This window comes from Aphelocoma coerulescens, chromosome 10 (assembly GCF_041296385.1).
Source record: "Aphelocoma coerulescens isolate FSJ_1873_10779 chromosome 10, UR_Acoe_1.0, whole genome shotgun sequence".
Classification (NCBI taxonomy): Eukaryota; Metazoa; Chordata; class Aves; order Passeriformes; family Corvidae; genus Aphelocoma; species Aphelocoma coerulescens.
Window position 1 is genome coordinate 19,419,733 of NC_091024.1, and position 22,600 is coordinate 19,442,332.

Below are 22,600 nucleotides of genomic sequence, written 5' to 3' on the forward strand. Positions count from 1 at the left end.
GTGGGATACAGCCGGGATACGGGTGGGACACGGGTGGGACACGGGTGTGACATGGGTGGGATACAGCCGGGATACGGGTGGGACACGAAAGGGACACGGGTGTGACACGGGTGGGATACAGCCGGGATACGGGTGGGACACGGGTGGGATACAGCCGGGATACGGGTGGGACACGGGTGGGACACGGGTGTGACACGGGTGGGATACAGCCGGGATACGGGTGGGACACGAAAGGGACACGGGTGTGACACGGGTGGGATACAGCCGGGATACGGGTGGGATACAGCCGGGATACGGGTGGGACACGGGTGTGACACGGGTGGGATACAGCCGGGATACGGGTGGGACACGGGTGGGACACGGGTGGGATACAGCCGGGATACGGGTGGGACACGGGTGGGACACGGGTGGGATACAGCCGGGATACGGGTGGGACACGGGTGGGATACAGCCGGGATACGGGTGGGACACGGGTGTGACACGGGTGGGATACAGCCGGGATACGGGTGGGACACGGGTGTGACACGGGTGGGATACAGCCGGGATACGGGTGGGATACAGCCGGGATACGGGTGGGACACGGGTGTGACACGGGTGGGATACAGCCGGGATACGGGTGGGACACGGGTGGGACACGGGTGGGATACAGCCGGGATACGGGTGGGACACGGGTGGGACACGGGTGGGATACAGCCGGGATACGGGTGGGACACGGGTGGGACACGGGTGGGATACAGCCGGGATACGGGTGGGACACGGCTGCCGGAGGGCGCGGGCCCCCTCCCGCGGCGGGCACTGCGCATGCGCGCAGCGCGGCTCCCACGCCGTCTCTATGGCCCCGCCGGCGGCCGGAGCGCCGCACGCGGGGGGCGGGGCCGGAAGTGGCGTCAGGCCGAGCGTCGGTGAGGCGGAGGGGCCGCGGTGAGGCGGGAGCGGCGGCGGCGGCGGGTGAGGGGCGAGGGGGAAAACGGGGGTCCCGGCCCGGCGCCCTGGGAGTTCGGAGAGAGCGGGCTGGGCCGGCATGGTGCCATCGCAGGGGGCTGGGCCTCTCCTGGACTCCCGTGAGGCGCGGCCGCGGCGCCAGGCCCTGCCCGGCCTGAACGGGCCGTCGTGGGGAGGTGGGGCCGGGGGAGCAGTGGAGGGTGGGAGGCCTGTGGGGCGCCTGTGTTTAACTTGGGGTCCCCACGCTTACCTGAGGGGGCCCTGTGTTTACCTGTGGGGGGCCGCGTTTATTTACGGGGCGCCTGTGTTTACCTGTGGGGCTCCCTGTGTTTACCTGTTGAGGGCCCTGTGTGTACCTGTGGAGATGCCCTGTGTTTATCTATGGGGGGGGGTCTGTGTGTATCCATGGGGGGGGAGGTCTGTGTTTATCCATGGGGGAGGGTCTGTGTGTATCCATGGGGGAGGGTCTGTGTGTATCCATGGGGGGGGAGGTCTGTGTTTATCCATGGGGGGGTCTGTGTTTATCCATGGAGGGGGGGTCCTGTGTTTATCCATGGAGGGGGGGTCCTGTGTTTATCCATGGAGGGGGGGTCTGTGTTTATCCATGGGGGGGGGTCTGTGTTTATCCATGGGGAGGGGTCTGTCTTTATCCATGGGGAGGGGTCTGTCTTTATCCATGGGGGGAGGGGTCTGTCTTTATCCATGGGGGGGTCCTGTGTTTATCCATGGGGGGGTGTCCTGTGTTTATCCATGGGGGGAGGGGTCTGTGTTTATCCATGGGGGGGGGGGGTCTGTGTTTATCTATGGGGAGGGGTCTGTGTCTATCCATGGGGGGGAGTCTGTGTTTATCCATGGGGGGGGGGGGTCCTGTGTTTATCCATGGGGGGGGGGGTCCTGTGTTTATCCATGGGGGGAGGGGTCTGTGTTTATCCATGGGGGGGGGGGTCTGTGTTTATCCATGGGGGGGAGTCTGTGTTTATCCATGGGGGGGGGGGTCTGTGTTTATCTATGGGGGGGTGTCCTGTGTTTATCCATGGGGAGGGGTCTGTGTTTATCCATGGGGGGGGTCCTGTGTTTATCCATGGAGGGGGGGGTCTGTGTTTATCCATGGGGGGGGGTCTGTTTATCCATGGAGGGGGGGTCTGTGTCTGTCCATGGGGGGGGTCTGTGTTTACCTATGGTGGGAGCTCTGTGTTTACCTATTGGGGATCCCCTTTTTTACCTTGGGGGGCCCCTGTGTTTACCCTTTGGGGGAGTGTCTGTGTGTACCTATGGGGGGGCTTGCATTTACCTGTGGGAGCTCCATGTGTTTACTTGTGGGGTCCCCTGTGTTTTCCTACAGGATCAGGCTGGACACAGCCCCCTCTGATCCAACCCTGGGATAGTTTAATTTATATTTGCACTCAAACATAAATTTATTGGGTTGTTTTTTTTTTTTTTTTGCTCAAAGGCAGCTCTTATTTTTAGAAAGAATCTGTGGAAGGTGGGGATGTGTGCTGAGCTCTTTCACGCGTTTCCTAAGGGAGATTAAAAAGAAAACAGGAAAGGGAATGAGGTTTCAGTTTTCCTGTGGATACCCAGGGATGTGTTATCTGTGTTTTGAGAGTGCTTTTTATCAGCCATCTCCTTGGAATGCAGACATTGTCATCATGGGTTAATACAAACACACAGCCATAGGAAGGAGAGGAGGCTGCTCCTGATGGATTTATGGCTTAGTGACCGAATTTTGTGTTTTCTTCCCTTTGAAGCATCCCCTGTTTTCATTCCTGTGAAAGTTGGGGGAAGTGAGATTTTTTTCCCCCTCATCCAGGTTTGTTTTTTTTCCTTGATCTATTTCCAAGAGGCTTGCCTTGCAGAGAATCCAATTGCCTCTCCCAGAAACGTGATTTATATGTGGATGTTGTTCTCCCTGGGCTGTCTCCTGTGTTTCTTTGTGCTGCTCACAGTAAATATCAAACATTCCCCCTCTTTGATTGCAGCATGAAAGGCAAATCTACACATTTAGGAGCTTGTCACGGCTCTCGCTCTCCGTGACGCTCGTGAGCCTGTCACTAGGAAATCTCGGATCAAAGGAGCTGTTTAGCTGCTTCCAGGAGCGTTGGAAACATGTGTCTAAACAAATTGGAGGCTTTCCTCCCTGATTCTGACAGAACTCGAGTGCTGGGAAGGAGAGCAACTGTCTCTTAATTAATTGATCTAATTGTGGCAGTGATGCTAACCCTGCCTCTGCAGAGCGTGGGTGCTTTTGTCCTGGACTCCAGTGTTTGGGATTTTCCCCCCTTCTGTGTTTCTCTGTTCCTTTAGAGGTGTTGGCTGGGGTTCCCCTCCTGCCCTGTGTCTCTGCTCCCTGAAAGGTTTTGGTTTTCATTTGCACGTGCAGAGATCGTTCCTCTCACTGCTGAATATTCCCTGGAGCTGTTCTGCCCCGGCTTCCATATGCCAAAACTAAATTCCCAGTTTGAAATCGCAGGGAGGATATCCACAGGCAGGACGCAGTGCTAAATATTTCTCTTGGAAGCATCAGTCTTGAACTCAGTCAGTCAGACAAAGATCTGCTGCTGCTCAATGGGAAAGGCAAAGGCCCATCCAGGGATTTCCACTCCCGCTGGGATCGGTGGTGTCCGTAGGGATGTTATTTCCTCCCCACAAAGCGGAGAGGAGCTGACAAAGCCGGAGCCTGGGAGGGAGCCAGGGCTGTGGGCCGGGGGTGCGCTGATGCTGATTCAGGTTGTCACTTTGTGCATCTTGTTACAGCCAGGCCTGTGTCTCTTCACAGCAGCTCCGTGCCAGAAATATGGCTACGGACTGGCTGGGCAGCATCGTGTCAATTAACTGTGGAGAGAGCTTGGGAGTCTACCAAGGCCGAGTGTCTGCTGTGGATCAGGTCAGCCAGACCATCTCCCTGACGCGGCCCTTCCACAACGGGGTCAAATGCCTCGTGCCAGAAGTCACCTTCAGGTTAGTGCCTGCCTTTTCTCCCCCTGCCTTGTCCCATGCAAGGGCTGGGGGTGCTTTGGATGGGGGTTTTTATTCCCTGAGACATGACCTCTTTGCTCTAAATTTCCTTGCTGCTGCTGAGTGCCTCTGGTGTTTGTCTTAGTTTGTGTGCAGGAGATTAATTCCTGGCTCGGATCCTGGAGTTGGAGGTGGTAGCTCAGGCTTGGGGGTTATTTGGGGGTCAGACTGCATGTATATATACACAAATATATATTTATCTATTATTGTGTGTGTACATTCTGTTGTTGGGGTCTTAGGGGGCTGAAATACTTTTTTAAAGCTTTGCCCTCTCAGCAGTTCTTTCCCACCAGTTTCTGGCAACTCTGTGCTTAAAAAATAGAAACAAGAGTCACTCATCACTGGACATTTTCCTGTTCCCTGGAATGTTGTCGTTAAGGCTCTGAGTCACTCATTTTTCAATAAGATTGACTCCACAAAGTCAATACTCTTAATTTATTTGTTTTCCCTTGGATTTTCAAGAGAGACAGTGGGGGAGGACAACAGCCACATCCTTCCAGGGGATGTGTGGAAGTCTCTCTGCTTTCATATCCCACTTGGACAAATGCTGAGTCAGAACTAGAAGAGCCTAATTCCTGATGTATTTCTTGCAGTCAGTGCAAATGGAGGTCTTTATAATCACTCCTTTGTTTCCTTTTGGCTTGTGCCCAGTGCTAGATTAGGTTTCTTTATCCTTTTTTTCTGTGGAAGTGGGAAATACCGTCCTTGTCTGAGCATGAACTGCACTTGTCTGAGGGTAGCTGTCTGCAGAAAGGGATTAAAAGTAACAGTAGCCTCGAGGCTGAGAGCAATTAATTAGCTAGAAACTGTTAAATTAATGCAGATTTCTGCAAAGGTCTGGGCCAGTTGCTTCCATTTTTTGCTTGACTGATTCCTGTTTCAGCTGGAGACAGAACTTTTCAAACAAAATCCAGGTGCAGTGTAGGAGCACTGGTTATTTTGAAGATTTGCCATTTCAGTTTAACGTTTTGCTGCCTGTGGAAATGCCCTGTGTGTTTGAGTATTAAAATCCTTTTATTCCCTTGTTCCTATTGATAACGGCATCGGAACAGTCCCACTGGGCAACGCTGGATGTTTTTCTTCAGGAGTTTTTTTTTTTTGCCAGGGTGTGTGCTAAATTCCTGACTGTGGGGTTTTCTTGTGCTGCTTTTAGGGCAGGTGACATTACTGAGCTGAAGATTCTGGAGATCCCGGGGCCGGGGGACAGCAGACAATGTGGGGACTTGCAGCAGATGGAAACGGGCATCCCCGGGGTCGGGTGCCAGGTGGGGCCCAGCCAGAATGGCACTGGGAAAGTCCTAAAGAAGCCCATGTCCAGCAGTGCCCCACAGAACATCCCGAGGAGGACAGACATGAAGAGCCAGGACATTGTCATCTCCCCACAGCAGCAGTGCTCCAAGAGCTACATGGATCGACACATGGAAACGCTGACCCAGTCCAAAGGCTTCCGTCGGAGGCACAATTCCTGTGAGTATGGGGACATCCCGGAGCTTTCCTGCTCCAGCATCTTCCCTTCTTCAGCAAGAGCTTTGCCAGCAGGGCTGGAAACTTCCCCTGTGCCACCTGTGTGTTATTCTGACACAGGATGTATTTCTGTCTACATAGACAATGTCTAATGCCAAAGATTTCCTCAGTTTGCTGCCTTTCCTATTTGAAGATTGCCTAGCTTCCAGTCTTTTCCTCTAAAAGGAGCTGCAAGCAAACTGCAATATTATCAAGCTTTTCTATTTAAGGCTTGTATACCCATAACCTGTTACAGCAGCACCCCATACAGAATTACAAATGGGTTCTGGCTGTGTTGTTGAAAATACAGATTAATGAGGGTGATGTAGGATACAGTCAGAGCATCCCAAAGTCAAACAGCCATTACTTTTATTTCCCTTGATAAAATCTTCAGAACTGGGCCAAACCTGCCTTTGTTCACTTTTTTCCCTCAGAGCCCCTTGAGCTATCTTCCTTTGCAGATCTTCATAATCCAACTCCTGCAATGTCAGTGTGTGTCCAGCACATTTCCATGGCTTCACTGTTGAAGCCTCAGTATGCATCCCACGTAATTCCATGACTTCATTTTTTCCCTCCTTGCAGTCAGAAAAGAAACAACCCAAGGTGGGCCAGGCCAGCTAAACAGGTCTAAGGCTGTGGTTTTGGGGAGAAATTCCTAGACCTCTGGAATTCTTTCTCACCCACCAACAGCTGAGTTATTTTCACCCCTTTCAGGGTGTTTGGCAGATCTGGGGTGAGCAGAGAGTGCTTCAATCCACAAACAGCTCGTGTTGGGTTTACATGAGCACAGCAGGTCACTTTTACAGCCTTTGAGGCAGGTTGAACGAGGTCCTAGGTGTGGATTGTTAGCTTGGGTTTATTTTGGGATGAAGGAGGTGGAGAAATGGTGTAAAATGTGTGTATTTGGAGCGTAGGGTAAGCGCTGTGTGAGTTTTGGGAGGCGGATGGAGTTGGGCCTGGCTTTGTGCAGGTAGTGGGTGCAGGAGTCCAGGGAAGAATGAGCTGAGCTGTCATCCAGAACTTCAGTCCTACAGCTGGAAGTCGACCTCTTGTTGGCCTCTAGCGTGCCAAGTCAGGGCCAGAATTCCCCTTTGGAGCACTGGTGTGACAGGAATCAATAAACAACAAACACCAGCGCAGGTTTCCCAACAATGGCTCCAGTGCTGTGCTGGCAGCGGGCTCGTCGTGCCAGGGCTGGCAGCAAACACTCCCACAGGGATCTCTCAGGAAGGCAGCCAGCTCGCTGGAGACTGTGTTTGCTTGCGTGCTGTGCGTGAAAGGGGTTTTATTCCTTAGAAACAAAAAAAGCCCGGGAAGGATTGTTTATCTTGTGAGGGAGGTGCTTTTCTGTGTGCCTGAGGAACTGCTCCCCTCAAGAAGCTCCATGCAGGGCAGAGGCAATGGAAGTTGTGATCCAAAAGCAGCTGGAATAGGAGATCTGACTTTGCTTTCCTGCCCTTGCCCTTTTTTTGGCTCTCCTCTTTCCCCTGAGCAGAACCAGCTGTCATTTTTCCTGTCTAGAAGGCGGTGCTTGAAGAGGAACAACTCCTAACTTCGCTCCCAGCCTTGTGGGAGGCCTGTGCCATGTTCTGTGCAGCCTCCATTAGGGGGCTGTGGGGCAGGCAGGGCAGAGCTATGGGGTCAGCAGTATTCCAGAGCTGGCACCCCTCGGGAGGGATTAGGGAGCTGCCCACCACAGTGCCAGTGGGGCTCATTTTGATGAGGTAGGCTCCTGGCTCCCTTTGTTTGTGGCTGCAGGGAGCTTTCCAGCCATTGTTCTCCAGCTTTTCTGGTGCAGCTCTTTATTCCATCAGCATTTACACACTGCTCACATCAGCTGCTCCTGTCCTGCTGCACGGCAGTGTCTGGCCCCACATTCTGAGGCTCAGGGCAGTTGAGGGGAGTGTGCAGTTGTTTGCAGAGGGATCTGGCAGGGAGTGTGACAGGAACAGCTTGAGCTGGCCAAACACTTGACACTGACACAAGGAGCAGGCCTGGTTTGCCTTTGTGGCAGTGCAGGCTCCAGCTTGTTCATCTGAACCCTGAGAGTCCCCTGGCTTCTGCTTGACCTGCAGTTCCTGGGTGTTGGGAGAACTCGACCTGTTGTGTTTCCATTCCTCATCTTCCTCCTCCACAGCAGCAGCCGTGGCTCTGATTCCCTCAGCAGTGGCAGTTTAGTTCCAAACCAAGTCCAGTCCCACTTTGGAGTGGTTTAAGTGTCACCTTTGGTTTGGGAACCCTTTATCTGGGACAGAGAGGAAGGTGTTACCAAAAAACTTTCAAAACTATGCACAGAAATGAGTGTGCCTACTGAAATTCTCTTTCCTGGAAAGCCTTACCCTTTCCTCTCTCCTAAACCCTCTTTTGTCGCCACAGTTCTGGAATTCTGCTGTCTGTCCTTCTGAGACAAATGGTGCATTATCATAGACCCTTCTCACTTGAGAAGGGTGTTTGGGGTTTTTTCTTAATGGGAAATTAATGCAAAGCCTGGAAGATTTAGGATCTTGCTGTGGGGACTGGGAAAGCTTTTGGGTTAGTCATCAACCGGTTCTCCAGAAAAACCAAGTCCCACAGTGTCTGAAACGAATCCTTGCTGAGACAATGCATCCCTGACTGGGAATAAACCAAGTTCACATCCTCAGCAAGTCGCCTTTCAGCATGGCTGAAGGTGGACGTGCTGAAACTGGACTTGTCTGCACTTAGAGAGGGCACAGCTGACTTGAGGGGTGCTTGTGGAGTCTGTGCTATTGAAAATCTTTTGGGATGTTTGCTGAGTCTCCTTGGATGGCTTGAAATTCCTGTGTTACCGAACGGATTCTCTCAAACTCGTTTGTGTGAATCCCTCACTGAGGGGATTATCTTCAACAACAGGAAATAGTTTAGTAGAGCAAGCAGTTCTGGCTTGAGAACTTACTCCATCTGTTGGACGCTGTAGGTGATTCCTGTAACTGCAGGAATTGGCATGAAATATTTTCTAGTAATTGCAAATGTAACACTGGGAATGACAAACAAATTAATACTGTCTGTACCTGAAGAATAATGGAAGAAATAAGCAACTAAAGGATAAGTTGACCTCATAATTGTATATTTGCATCAGTTCTTAATCTCCAGCCCTAAGCAGGAGACTTTCATCAGTCTCACTCCAGAGAATTTGGGTTTTCCCAGTGACTCGTGATTGGAAAGAAGTGTATTCCAACATACAAGGTGATGGATAAGGAGGAGAATGAAACAGGAATGAGGCAGTGGACTATGTGTCATATCACAGAAATCATATCAAGGGCGAGGAAAAAGAGATCCTTTACATTCAGGGTTTGAAGCTCTCCCTTAAAGACCATTAATAGGGAAGAAAACACCTACAGTAGTTTCTGAAATCTAGGGAAATTCCAAAGAGTTGCTTGGGTCACGCTCCTGTCTGAACATGAGCTCGAGATAGGAGAGCTCCTGGGTCACAGCTGATAACCTTGGTGCTGATGTGACACTGGCTGGGGTTAAATAAAACGTGGAGAAGCAGCTCTTCTGCTGCCGTGGACAAGCTTGTTTTTCTAACCTTGCTGGTGGGAAGTCCCCAGAAGTCTCTTTGCTGCTGCTCTTGTTCTGTTCTCTGCTGGCTCAGCTGAGCGTGAGTAAGGCCAGGGATAAGCTCCATGGCGAGTATCCCTTGAGCAAGGGCACTGTAAGGAGGAGCTCCCCTCTCCCCCAAAATTTGCTGAGAAAGTGCCTTTTTCCATTTAGGACACGCTCTCAACTTGCTTTTCTTTTGGCTTAGGGTCGTCCAGCAGCCGCCACCCGAACCAGGTGACCCCGAAGAAGAGCGGGCTGAAGAACGGGCAGATGAAGAGCAAGGACGACGAGTGCTTTGGGGACGACATCGACGAAATCCCAGACACTGATTTTGATTTCGAGGGCAACCTGGCCCTTTTTGACAAGGCAGCTGTGTTTGAAGAGATCGAGACTTACGAGAGGAGGAGCGGCACCCGCTCCCGAGGGACCCCTAACGAGAAACCCGCTCGCTACCGGCACGACGAGAACATCCTGGAGTCAGAGCCCATCGTCTACAGAAGGATTGTGGTACCCCAGAACCCTCACAAGGAATTCTGCACGGGTATGCCACCTCCCTTCCTCATAAGGACCCAAACTGCTGCTTTTTAGGGGGGCCCACACGGTGGATTTTTGCTCCAAGGGGTGTCTGTCAGCTTAATGTGGTCCAAGCAAGGGCAGTGTTCACATAAGGTTGGATTTGTGAGTCTACACAGAGCCTTTATTTGCAGTGTTTCTGAGATAACAAATACCCAGAGAGGCCAGCAAGGTAAGGGTTGGTCCAGTAGGGAACAAAGCTGATGGTTGGGAACTGAGTAAGAGGTGTTTGAATCCTTGCTTGGTTTTCAGTAGCCTGGTGAACCCACGTGGACTTGATTGCTGACTCTGCAGAGGGATGGAGGGATGGTCTCAGGATTTGTGCTTTCATGGTTTCAGGAGATTTCCTGTGCTTCTGGCACTCCTTGGGTCGTAGTTCTCCCTTTCTGCGTGGGTTTAAATACAGTTCATGTAAAAAGAACTGATGGCACATTTAGCTCCAAATTCCAGGTAACTGTAGCCTCCTTGGGGTATCTTGCCTTTGATTTTAAGCACTTGCAAAAATGTAGGAGTGAAGGAAATTTGGCATTCCAGGAACGTTTCTTTTCCACATAAACTCAGATTTCAGCTCTTCTTGCAGGGACTCAAACCAACTGATATCCTGGTGGCCTGAGCAGAAGTGTGAGCAGCTCCTTGGGCTGTCATTCATCCTCTGCCTGGAAACTCCATCTGGGGTGTGAAACGCTTCAGGGGAAGAAGCTGATGGATTTGTAATGATCTGCTGCTTTTCAGTTTTGAAAAGTCCTTTTTTTTAGTGGCTCTGGGATATGACAGTGTCCTAGTTCTCCATTTCTGTCATTCCTCTTCCTATTGTTCCGTTCTGCTCTCGAGTGAGAGGAAAACACAGTGGGTTGTAGCAGCTCAGTGTTGTGTTTCCAAGGATCCTCAAGGAAAAGTGAGAGAAACGTGCAGTGAGACTTTCCTCCACTGCTTTGTCTTTCACAATTTTAAGACTTCCTGAGGCAGCAGTGAGAGTTTAGTATTAATGGTGCTTTTTTCTGCTTAATTTAACCTCTTGCTTTCTAAATCTCCCCAAGCTTTCGGCATCTCTCTGTGGAAGAAGCTGCACTGATTGCCCATGTGCTGTGGGAATAAGCACCTCTTCATTTTCCGTGTGATTTCCTATCTATTTTGTGTTTTTTTTCAAATTTCTTCCTTGTCAATCCATCTTCCAGCTGGCTTGTTTGAGAGGAGATGGGGCCTCTGTGGATGTCTAGTCTGAAACAAAAGCTAAGCCACTGTTGGCAGCCAGTCTGAGCAGGATGGCTGGTAGGGGATTCTAGCAGTAGAATTCCTGGGAGGAAAACTGCCATGCAATGAGCAGCAGTGAGTAAATCCAGGCATGAAAACACAATCCTGTTTGCTGCATTCCATCAGCCTTCCCTCTGGGATCCTGGTTGTGCTGAGGGGAGCCCGGCGAAAGGAAAAGTGTCTTGTTTTGCCCTTGGCAGGGCTGCCCAGGGAGGGTGGTCAGCGACTCCCCTCGGGCCTTGCAGGGTCTCGCTGGCCTCATTAGCTGCTGTTGGCTGATTGGTGTCCCCTGGGCATTGTAGGTTTGTTTGGAAGAAAGGCTGGCGTGTCACACCAGGGGCAGTGCCCGTCGGCCGCCTGCGCCGAGCCGGGCACGTCCGCAGGCCCGGCAGTGAGGAGAGAGGTGTCCAGGGATGTTTCCCACAGAGGGTGCCTTCCTTTGTGGCCACTGAGGAAGTCTCCTCTTGCCTAGGGAGTGCTGCTGGCCATCCAGCAGAGGCTCTGGTGAACAGTTGTAGCTTGCCCGCTGTCCCTGGCAGCCAGAGGGACATTGTGCCTGGAGTAATGATGGACTTCTCGTGGAAAGAAACCCACCCCAGTCCCTTTGTTTAGCAGCTGGAAGGAGGGTGCTGAGCTGTAGGCAGCCTGCCTCTTAGCAGCTCAAAGAGCAGCTGCTATGATTAAATGAGTGCCAAGAGCTCCAAAAGCCTTGATTTTGGATGTGTCTGTGGCAGGATTCTCCCTCCAGAGTTTGTTCTCCCAAGGGAAGCTCTCCTTGCAAAAAGCACTTCCTAGTTCTGACAAAGCACTTCTTTCTGCTATTTTTTTTTTTACCCTGGGCCAGTCTGAGAGATGATTGTGTTAGTAGAGCCCTGACTGAGACAGAGATTCTCTGCTGCAACAGCACAAAACTGGTGCTGGAGATTGGCAGGGAGGTAATATCCAGCTCTTGTCACTGTGGGATCCCTGTCTCTGGATCAATGCCTGCTTTTTGATGCCATGGAGGCAGGGAATAACCAGGATGGTGCAGAGGTAAAACTGAGCTGCTGATGTCAGGTTTGAATCAGTCTTCTGAGTTCCCCAAAAGACTCATCTGCAGGACTTCCAGCCTGGGATTTTATTGCTGACTGGAGTGAGTTGGAGTGTGTAGGATGAGTACCTCTGTCCACTGGGATGCTTTGCTGAGAGCTGGTTTTGTGGAGCCAGGCTGTCAGGAAGGCACAACCCTGTGGTTTGGAAGTAAGCAGGGAATGAAGAAGGTGGGAATCTGTTCCAGCCAGAAGTGAAAACCTGGAGCTAATGGAGCTCACCGGGTCTTTGGTTGTGGCTGAGCTGAGTCCACCCCTGAGACTCTGCATGTGAATCCCTCCTAAACACACCATTAGTCTTCACTGGTTTGGGCTGACTGCTGTTGGTCTGTCTCTTTATTTACTGGGAAATGCAATTGTTTGGCAAAAACTGCCTCTCTGGAAAGGCTGATTTTTGCACGAGGTGTGAGCCGCCTTTTTCTACTTCCAGAGCTGTGCAGCTGGAGAATTTAAATTGTGTTGGCTCAGGTCTGTCTCTGTTCGTTCTGTTGGCACCACAGCTCCTGTGTTTGAACATCTCTGTGTTTTGAGGCTGAGTCCTTTAGCAAAGCCAGTGTTCTGCAGGAGTGTTGGAGCTCAGAGGAGTTTGCAGCAGGGTCTGTCCTTCAAACAACCCTTCTTCTTCACAATAAGGAGATGGTGGAAGAAAACGGGAGCAGGCAGAGCTTTGTGCCAGGATCAGAGCTCAGAACCAAGGCTGGGTGTGTTCTGTGAGGTGATGCCAAGAGTGTGGCTGTTCCTTTGGAGTGCCCTGTCCTTGACTGACTTTTCTCCTGTCTGCAGCTTTTAGCTCTTGGGTGGCTGGATGAGTGCCCTGTGTATATTGAATGTGTGAAGTGTTCTGGGCTGGCTTGAGGAGAGTGCAAATGAAGTTCTCTTTAGCCATCCACAGGAGCAAACAAAGTGGTCATGGGGCAGAGTCCCTTTGTCCCTCTGGCAGTTTTTTGCTCAGCTGGAGGGAATTGTGCACTAATTCTGGGGGAGGCTCCCACTGGAAGGTCAGCCAGAACTCCCGCAGGATTTGCCGTAATTAAAAATAATGATGATTAACAAAAGCAGCCCTTAAGGTTGTGGAGAAAATCACTGGTGTTTGAGGGGCAGTAAATGTGTTTTGCTGAGTCTGCAGGCAGGTGGTTCCAGCTTTGCAACCAGCAGAAGGCAGCAGGGAATGTCCTGTGTGCCTGGTGTGGATGAGAGTTACAGAGCGTGTGAGACTGCCACACCGTAAGGCTCTGGGACCTGGGGTTATTCCTTGCCAAAGGAGAGAGTTAACAATGCTAGGACAGCTTGCAGGAGATCCTGAGTCTAATTCTACCTGACCCATTCCTCTGCCTTGCCTGGGTTTATTTTAGCAGAGAACTGGAGCTGGAGAGCTGCTGCAATAGCCAAGGGAAAAGATGGGACTCAACCCCTTAGCACTGAGCTCCTCTAGCATCAACCCTCTCCTTTTTCCCTGCCACTGCAAGCTTGGGAAGCATTTGGGCATCCCAGCAGCATTACAGGGCTTGTTGGGGGAAAACCTCGTAATTATTTAGCTTCTGGAGAGTTAGCTCAGCCCTTCTGCTGGCACAGGCCGTTTTTATCCACCCAGTGTCACTCTTCGTGTCACAAAACTGTTCAGTCTGTATCTGCCTTGTGGGTTGTTGTTGTTTTTTTTTCCCAGGCAGCTGTAAAATACATTTATTTAATATTAAAAGGCCTGGGCTAATTTATTTTATTGCCTTCATTAGCAAACAATAAAGATGCCCTGTCCAACCCAAACATAATTAAAGTTGGCAGGGCTTCCGTTTTGTGGCAGTGGTGTTATTGTTTGTGGGTTTACACGTCGCCTCCTTGATTGCTCTCTGCCAGAGTTTATTTAACTCCCTGGGCCTGCTTTTGATGAGCCAGTCTGACTGGTTGGACCTTGCGTGAGGGCGAAGAAGGGAAGTTCTCTTGGCGTTTCAGCCCGCTCCTGAGAGGGAGCAATTAGGACAGACTGGCGTGCTAAATGCCAGTTCATCACTGCCTCCCAGTAACCCCCTCAGATTAACCCACTGGTGGCAGCCAGCCCGTGGTAAATGCAGTTTTCCTGAAGCTGCTGGTTGAGGGAAGGATGTGGATGGGGACGGAGAAGCTCTATGCTAAATTGGGTGCATACAGAGTGTAGATTGTCTGTCTGGTTTGGGGAATTGGTGCAGAATTGAAGCAGGGGATTTGGGGGTGGGTGCCCAGATGCAGCAAAAGTAGAGTTCAGGAGCTGCCTTTTTTGGGGTTAGCAGATTTTGGGAGAGATCCTGACCTCGGGTCACTCATTCCAGATCTTCCCTGAAGCTTGAAAAACAAGATGCAGTGGCAGAGCCGTGAATGGGAGCGTGGCAGAGCGGGGCTTGCGTGACTCGGGCGTGTGGGCACGGGGCAGGTGCGTGACTGCTGCGGGCACGGGGCAGGGCGTGCCTGCTGGGACAGCCCCGCCGTTATTACTGCTTGGGCTGCAGTGCTCAGGGCTGCTATCAGCAGTCGGGGATGACTGATAACAGGATGGCTGCTGGCCTGGCCCGGGAGCCTGGGAGCGGAGGTGACCTCGCCGGAGCTTCGCGTGCGGGGTCAAGTGCTGGGACACGTTGGGCCCTCTCTGTCTGCGGAGGCCCCGCCGGTGAGGCCAGGAATGAAGTGTGGGAGGACGCAGCAGTGCCTGCTCTGCTGCATTTTGCTGTGACCCTGCAGGAACACCTCTGGGCCGACTGTGAAAACCCCGGGGTGTGCAAAACCCCCCGTTTCCGCCAGAGCTTGACTTGGTGATCGGTGACTGGGGCGCCCTGGGGAAGTACAGCAGCGCACGTCATTCCTCACAGCTCAGGTCCACGCTGCTCTTCTCATTTGCATGCGGCCCTTGCTCGTTAGAGCTGGTTCTCGTCACGTTTGCTGTGTGCAGAGGAGCCCAAGCCCACGAGTAACGGCCGGGTTTCCTCCCGGGGCGGATGTGCGAGCGGTGCCTGTTCCCCTCGGAGCCTTTCCACGGGGCCGTGTCGCCTTCCCACGGCTCTCTCCCAGCAGCACAGCACGGGCAGCCCCAGCCCAGCTAGGCTGCCAGGAGCACCCCGGGGGCTGCTGTCACCCCCAGTTCAGAGGCAGAGGGGCTGGAGGGAGCGTGTGGGTGGCCCAGGGCTGCTGAGCACGGGGGAAGCTGAGAGGAGAGGAGCTGTGCAGGGACCGAGTTCACACTTTTTGACCTGATGTTTGCTGTAGCAAGCATTGCTTTTAATCTTGGACCTTTTTGCTCTGTGGTGCCTGACTCCTGTGCACCTCCTCTGCCTGTCCCAGAGTGGGAGCTGGCCACTGGGCTCGGCTGGGATTCCTTGTGTGGCTCGGAGTGATGAGGAGGAGGAGCTGAGAGCTTCTCCTGCTGCAGCTGTGCTCCAGCTCTGTGGCCATCCCATAAGGGAAGGGAATTAATCTGTGCTGCTGCTTAGCTGGGAGGTAGCTAAGGACACCCAGGCCTTGCAGGATGCTTCAAGGGAAGAACAGAGTATGTTCTGATTCCACGTAGTGACAATCCTAAACACAGTGAAGGGCTGTCTTTGGAGAAAAGTTAGAATGAAGAGGCTGGTTGCTGTAGCTGGAGGTACTCTGGGATGTGTTGTTTGGATTAGCTATCAGGAGGGAATCCTTCCCTGGGAGGGTGGGCAGGCCCTGGCACAGGGTGCCCAGAGAAGCTGTGGCTGCCCCTGGATCCCTGGCAATGTCCAAGGCCAGGCTGGACAGTTCTCAGCACTTCACAAAACCTCTCTTGTTTCTTTTCTCTTGATCCAAGTGCTGGAGCATTTCCCAGCTCGCTAGCCCAGGCTCTCCAAAGCACCTGGGAAGTGTTTTTCTGCAGAGTTTGTTCTTTGATCATTTCCCTGCTGCTTCGGTGTGCCGTGATCCAGCTGTTGTGTCTGGAGCAGCCCTTCTGGCATGGGAACACCTACCAGCAGGCGTGGGATGTCTTGTCTTGCTGTGGTCTCTGGGATTGTGGGGACCAGTGTCAGGAAGTGTAACACATCCAAGCTTTTTGGTGGGAAATCCACTTCACAGCTGCTCTCCTGACTTTCACAGTGCTCAGGAGCACTTTGTGGTGGGTTAAAGCACTGCTGGCCTGGAGACCAGTATCAAAAACCTTGATATTCCATCTGTAAGTCACAAAAGCCTTCTCACTCCATGTGTTGCTAAAATTGCCTGCTGAATTTTTGTGGAAGTGTTATTTTAAGCCAGCAGTTGTGTTTAGCTGTCTCTGCTTCACTGAGAATAATTTGGATTCCTTTGATGGCCTCGGAAGGAGCGTGGGTGAAGCAAAGCCTTGGTAACAGCTAACAAGCCTTTTCACTGCCGCTATTTCTGGGTCTCTGATCGTCCCCATTTGTGCCTCCCTCCCCTGTTTCTGACCCCTAGACTCGGGGCTGGTGGTCCCCAGCGTGTCCTACGAGCTGCACAAGAAGCTGCTGTCGGTGGCCGAGAAGCACGGGCTGACCCTGGAGCGGAGGCTGGAGATGACAGGGGTGTGTGCCAGCCAGATGGCCCTGAGCCTCCTCGGGGGGCCCAACAGGTACCAGAGGTGCCTCTGGGGGGAGGGAGGGGGCTCACAGGGCCCTCTCAGGTCACTGCTGCCAAAGGGCTTCCTTTTGGCTGCTGCACCCCGTGAGTGCCCCTTGTCTCGCAGACAAAGCAGAGGCGAGATGTTCCTTCCCCTCACTGGGAGCTTTTCAGGGAGCTTCGCTTCGCACAGGTGCTGCCTGAGGTGGGTGAAGGCGCTGCAGAACTCGTAATGAGCTCGTCCTTTGAGCACATGAATGAGCCTTCCCTCTGCTGTCTTGGCACGTTACAATTTCACCACGTCAATAAAAGCAGAAGGCAGCCCAGGAAACAAAGCGCTGCGTGGATTTTTGCAAGGCTAGCTCAGCTCTGAGGCGTCTGCAGCTCACCTGAGCACATCCTGCTCCTTGGAGGGCTGTTTGCAGCAGCCCTGGAGCGCACTCAGTGCTTTCTGCAGGAACATTTGTGCTGACTCGTACCGAGCTCTGCTCCCTGCCTGCGCTTCCGTAGCTGTCGATGTGGGCAGGAACTGCACCTGTGTTTTTGTGGTGTTCATAGCTGCTCCATATTAATTGCTCTCCAAATGAAAGGTGGTAACCCTGCAGTCTCCATCTGCTTATTCAGGAGCACTTTACCAGGACCCGATCACTTGGTGGAGAGCACTAAGTGGTGACGCACAGGCAGCTGAAATTCCTGATGGCTTCCATCTGAAGCCATCTGAACTTTATTGTGCAGTTGATGAAGCTTAGGGAGTAGAAATGATTTTTCTTCTTTTTTAGTTGGGACTCTTCTGATGAGGAAACTCACCCCAGATTTTTAGCTTTCTTCTACAGTCAGAGACCTTGGGACATTGTGCTCTCAGCTGTGGGTACAGGGAAGTCTTGAAGGGAAGGAGAAGGTTGGAGCAACCTTCAAGTATCTGAAGGGGCCTGTGAGGAAACCAGAGAGGGACCCTTCATCAGGAACTTAAAAAGGGGAAATTTAGATTAAATATGTGGAAGAAATTCTTCCCTGTGAGGGTGGGCAGGCCCTGGCACAGGGTGCCCAGAGCAGCTGTGGCTGCCCCTCGATCCCTGGCAGTGTCCAAGGCCAGGCTGGACATTGGGGCTTGGAGCACCCTGGTCCAGTGGAAGGTGTCCCTGCCCATGTCAGGGGTGGAACTGGATGACCTTTAGGGTCCTTTCAACCCAAACCAGTCTGTGATTCTCTGAACCTGCAAGCGGAGCAGCGTCAGCACCGCAAAAGGATGTGGGTTGCTTCTCGAGAGCGATGGCAGATTTGCAGAACACCTGGCAATTTGCATCTTACTGATTTATTTTTTTTTTAATTTTTTTTTCTTCTCATGCAGGAAGAAGGTAAGAGACTTTGGGGTTAACTCACAGTCCCTTTTGCCTGTGTTTCAGACTGAACCCCAAGAACGTGCACCAGCGGCCCACGGTCGCGCTGCTGTGCGGCCCCCACGTGAAGGGGGCCCAGGGCATCAGCTGCGGCCGGCACCTGTCCAACCACGATGTCCACGTCATCCTCTTCCTCCCCAACTTCGTCAAGATGCTGGAGTCCATCACCAACGAGCTGAACCTTTTCAGCAAGACACAAGGCCAGCAGGTGTCCAGCGTCAAAGGTGAGTGGCCGAGGAGGCCTGGGTTCTCCGGGGAGGAGGGCTGGCTTCTCCAGCACGGCTTCCCGCCGCCTGCCCGCTCCCCTGGCACCATCTAGTGGCACTGGCACGCCTGGGTGGCTTCCCGGAGGCTGCAGGGACAGCAGGCACTCAGAGCCACAACAGAGGAGCAGTTGTGCTGCCGCAGATGTTTCCGGTGGGAACAAATCCGGAAGAGCTGCCGTATGGAACTGTTCTTGTAGGATAAGGGGCTGCCTTGTTCAGCATGTTGGAACTGGGAGGGAATGAGTGTCCAGCTGCTGTTGCAAAGCAGCAGCCAGCTCTGCTGAGCCACTTCCAGCAGCTGTCAGGATTCCCATCTCGGTATTCCCTAGGATAAACAGCTCCTGTGAGAGTGCTGGCTTCTGCTTGGCATTTCACCAGTCGTTTTCTAACCTGCTTCATTTAAACTTCTGGGGAGAAACAAACCTGGCAGTTAGGGCTGTGCTCTGCTGCCAGAGCTGCTTGCCTACTATAAAACATTCTTAAAAGGTTGGAACAGGTTTTCCAGAGCAGCTGTGGCTGCCCCTGGATCCCTGGAAGTGTTCCAGGCCAGGTTGGACGGGGCTTGGAGCAGCCTGGGATAGCGAGAGGTCTCCAGGCCCATGGCAGGAGGTGGGATATTATGAACTTTAAGGTCCCTTCTAACCCCAAACCATTCCATGATTTTGCACCAAGCATTTTGTGGTCCAGCGGGTGAGGGGAGTGCAGCAGGTGAGGGGATGCAGCAGGTGAGGGAGTGCAGCAGGTGAGGGGATGCAGCAGGTGAGGGAGTGCAGCAGGTGAGGGGATGCAGCAGGTGAGAGCGACAGGGCTCAGTGGGGCAGGCAGCAGTGCAGCACAGGTGCTGTGTTCCAGAAAACCAGCTGTATTTTCACCTTGTGGAATAGAAAACAGTCCTTTGTGATGGAAAGAGAGCCTTGCTGCTCCCCTGGATTGCCTGGCCCGGTGAGCTCAGTGGCACTGGGGCTGCTCATGGGCTGGCCACTGGGGGAGGTTCTGGCCCCAGAGTGCTACAGAGCTGTTCAGTGTTGGTCTGTTTGGGGGAAGGATGGCCAGGACAGGAGGCAGGGCCGGGCTGTGCAGCGAGAGTGGAGGCCAAACCCCACATGTGCTGGCAGTGCAGCCTCAGCCGGGGGTTGCAGCTGGTTCTCAGCCGTGTCTGTGTTTCTTTCAGACCTCCCAGACACCCCCGTTGACCTAGTGATCAACTGCCTGGATTGTCACGAAAATGCCTTTCTGAGAGACCAGCCTTGGTACAAAGCCGTGGTGGACTGGGCCAACCAGAACCGGGCCCCCGTGCTGAGCATAGACCCCCCCATCAGCGAGATGGAGCTGGGCATCGACGCCAAGTGGTCGCTGGCCCTGGGGCTGCCGCTGCCGCTGGGCGAGCGTGCGGGCCGCGTGTACCTCTGTGACATTGGCATCCCCCAGAAGGTCTTTCAGGAGGTGGGCATCAACTACCACTCGCCCTTTGGCTGCAAATTCGTCATCCCCCTGCACTCCACTTAGAGCCCGTGCAGCCCCCCCAGCTCTGAAGGGAGAGGGGAGGAGCTCTGTGAAACCAAGCTGTCCAGTGGATCCCAGCTGGATGCCTCGTGACGCCTTAACAAGGATGTGAAGTTCTGGAGGGTTCGCCTTCCAGAGGAAACGCTGTGTATTTAATAAGAAAAAATAGAATAATCATAAAATGAAGCAAAAAAACAAAAAAAAAAAAAACCAAACAAAAAAAAAAGAAGAAGGAGGAAGCGAATGTTCCTGCGAAGCCGTTTTCATTCTCTCGTGCTGTGGGATGAAGGAGCGTGCAGGATGATGGTGTCTGTCCCCGGCGAAGGTGGCTGCTGCTGCCCAGCCCCGGCTGGCACGTGGTACAAATAAGGGTGGTTTGGCGCTTTGAGATGTGTTTCTGGTCCTTCGGGTTGGATATTCTCAGCAAGGACATCCTGGTGGCAACAGCACCCCTTGATTGTGTAGAAATCCCTTGTGTTGAGGGGAAATCTCGTTCGGTTCTGATGTTGTTTTTGACTGCCCTGTCCCCTGTTTTGTGTTCCGGAAGGCAATTGTAGCTCCCTCTCCTTCCCAGCCCCTCACGGAGAGGGTTCCCTGTTTGGAAAGCTTGTGTCAGGAGCCAGAGGCTCACACATGCTCTGGGAACGCCGATGTCCTTCCTCAGCCGGGCCTTATTGCCTACATACTGTTGGCTTTTCTTTGTTTGCTTCGTGGGTGAAGCCCAGGTCTGTGGGATGGAGGCCTGGTATGGAAAAGAACTTTTCCAGGATCCTCGTGGGGTTTGGGGTTGTTTTGTTTTGTTCTTTCTTCGTGCTGGCCCAGCGGGTGGCTGAACCAGGGACGGGGGAGTGAAGCAGGGCAGGGTTGCTCTGGGGTTGTTGGACGGTGCATGGTGCAGGGGATATTTGGGGTGAGTTCCCCCGTCCTTCCAGTATCCCTGCAGCATTTGGTATGATTTGGGAAGTAGCTCACGGATCTGTTCATTCCCTTTGGAATCCAAGCCTGCGTATGGGTGGGCTTGTGTGCGTGCTGGGAATCGGCCTGAGGAGGGGCTGGTTCCTGTTTGCTGGCAGGAGAGGGCGTGGGGAGAGCTGCTGTGCTCCTGGAGGGCTGTGGCAGGGGTCCTGGGTGGAATTTCCGTAGGAAACCTGCTCTGGTGCTGGACTGCTGTCCCATGCCCTGCCAGAAGCGTTGGATTATCCTTTCCTGTGCTCGTCATGTAGGCCTTGGTGCAGTGCCTGGAGCAGGGGCGAGCTGAGGAACCAGCAGCTGGCCTTGGGGATCAGTTTGGGCCCCACCGAGCTGGCTCTGTGTGCCCTGGAGGGCTTTGTGCCCCGCAGCCGAGCCAGGGAGCGCTGCCGGAGCAGGAGGTGCTGGAAGGCCGAGCTGCTCCTTGGGAGGAGCTGGGAGTGTGGCAGTGCTGGGGGCTCTGCTGCTCCTCTCACACCTTTCCCCCCCAGGGCTCCTGCAGGCACCTGGGCCTCGCACAGCCCCTGCTCTGGCACCTGGGAGAGCTCCAGGCGCTGCCTTTGTCGAGGGCAGCCGGATCCCTTTGGAGGCTGAAGCACAGGGACCAGTCCAGTGTGGCTCCAGTCCCCCTCACCAGCCCCACGGACCCGCTGGTGCCCCGAGCTGGGGCTCCAGTCAGGCACTTGTCTTTCCCTTTCCTCTGTTAGGACAAAGGCCAGGGCTCTCAAACGAGGAGGGAAAAGAAGCATTACTGAGTCTGGCCTGGGAGCGTGGAGCGCCGGGGCAGGCCCAGGAGGCTGCTGAGCACGGGGCTCACCCCGAGGTCTCCCCCCTGCATGTTGCCATATCTACCTCAGCAGGACCAGGGCTCTGCCCTGGCTGGCTGCAGCCCTGGTTCCCCTCTGCTGCTCTCGGTAGTGCTGGGGTGGGGGCTCAGCCCTCGATCCTGGGGGCAGGGCGGGCTGTGCCCCACGGTGCAGCCCCAGCTGCGGTGGCATGGACCAGCCTGTGGTTCTGACTGGGACAGGACGGCAGCGTGGTGGTCTTTCACAACACAAACACAACGATTCCCTCTGCCTTTCTTGTTTTTTCGGCTGGTGCCTCGGATCTTTTTCTGGGAGCAGCAGCAGGTTGAAAAGGTTGTTTCTGTAGTCAGTGTTAGCTTTAGTCCCCTTATTTTCACTCTGCTCGAGACACTCAGTAGGAGACTTGCTGTTTCAATTTGTGCTTTCTGCAGGTTTTTCCTGCCCGTTCTGGGTTTGGCTGTTGAACTGTAGCTTGTACACACGGAGCAGGAGCAGGGCAGGAATAGTCCAGGGGTGAAGCTGCCCTGCCTGGAGGGCACAGAAGCAGGTGACGGTGTTTTTGCAGGGATGGGGCTCTGGGAAGCACTGAGGCCCTGCATGGTGCCAGCCTTGAAATGGTTCCCCACATTGAAGCAAAAAAGGAAGTGAACAGTGTTGCACACCAGCAGGGTTCACGCCCTGGTGTAGGGAACGGGTGTTTAGGGCACAGCAGGCAGCGTGGGGCTGTGCTCACCGTCTGGGAGATTGGCTGTACCTCCCCTCACAGGCAGCTGTTTCTTGAGGAAGCACCAGGGTACTCCACACCCTGGAATGTGAGGTGTCAGCACTTCTGGAGCACTCGGAGACCCAGAAAGGGGTCTGGGTCTCCTCCTCCCCGTCCCCCACGGTGCCAGAGTTAATTCCAAGAGTGGAGCACTGCTGTAGCTGTGTTTGGGATAGCTCCTACGCCCACCTGCCCCAGCAGCACAGGAAGGGCCCCTGGGTGCTGCTGTGGGCCCGCACAGGTGGCGAGCGCTGCTGTGGCACTGCTTGGTAACTGCATTTGTGATCTGATGTTTGTAATGACCAATTCCTGCCACTGCGGGGGAGGATGCCCTGAAATAAAGTGCAACTCTTCATGTGTGCTCTTGTGTGCAGTATTTATTTGTCTGCTCTCCTCCTAGAACCTTCCTGCT

General features: G+C 53.5%; 1 protein-coding gene across 10 annotated transcripts; it reads left to right on the forward strand.

The window, feature by feature from the left end:
• The first annotated feature begins 892 nt into the window (after window positions 1-892).
• On the forward strand, window positions 893-22,549 carry EDC3 (enhancer of mRNA decapping 3). Of its 10 annotated transcripts, none has more exons than XM_069026099.1 (7): window positions 893-948; window positions 3,697-3,900; window positions 5,111-5,424; window positions 9,227-9,562; window positions 16,344-16,497; window positions 17,888-18,105; window positions 19,319-22,549. In XM_069026099.1, the coding sequence occupies exons 2-7, from the start codon at window positions 3,737-3,739 to the stop codon at window positions 19,651-19,653; spliced, it is 1,521 nt and encodes a 506-aa protein (XP_068882200.1). In that variant the 5' UTR covers window positions 893-948; window positions 3,697-3,736; the 3' UTR covers window positions 19,654-22,549. The 10 variants fall into 10 exon arrangements, with proteins under 10 accessions (XP_068882200.1, XP_068882204.1, XP_068882205.1 ...); XM_069026103.1 differs by having other exon boundaries at window positions 3,719-3,900; XM_069026104.1 differs by having other exon boundaries at window positions 3,722-3,900.
• Window positions 22,550-22,600: the final 51 nt, after the last annotated feature.

Coding starts and splice junctions, on each gene's coding strand:
- EDC3 (XM_069026099.1), top strand. CDS start 3,737: ATGGCTACGGACTGGCTGGGCAGCATCGTGTCAATTAACTGTGGAGAG. Junction 3,901..5,110: donor GTGCCAGAAGTCACCTTCAG/GTTAGTGCCTGC, acceptor TGCTGCTTTTAG/GGCAGGTGACATTACTGAGC. Junction 16,498..17,887: donor CTCCTCGGGGGGCCCAACAG/GTACCAGAGGTG, acceptor CCTGTGTTTCAG/ACTGAACCCCAAGAACGTGC.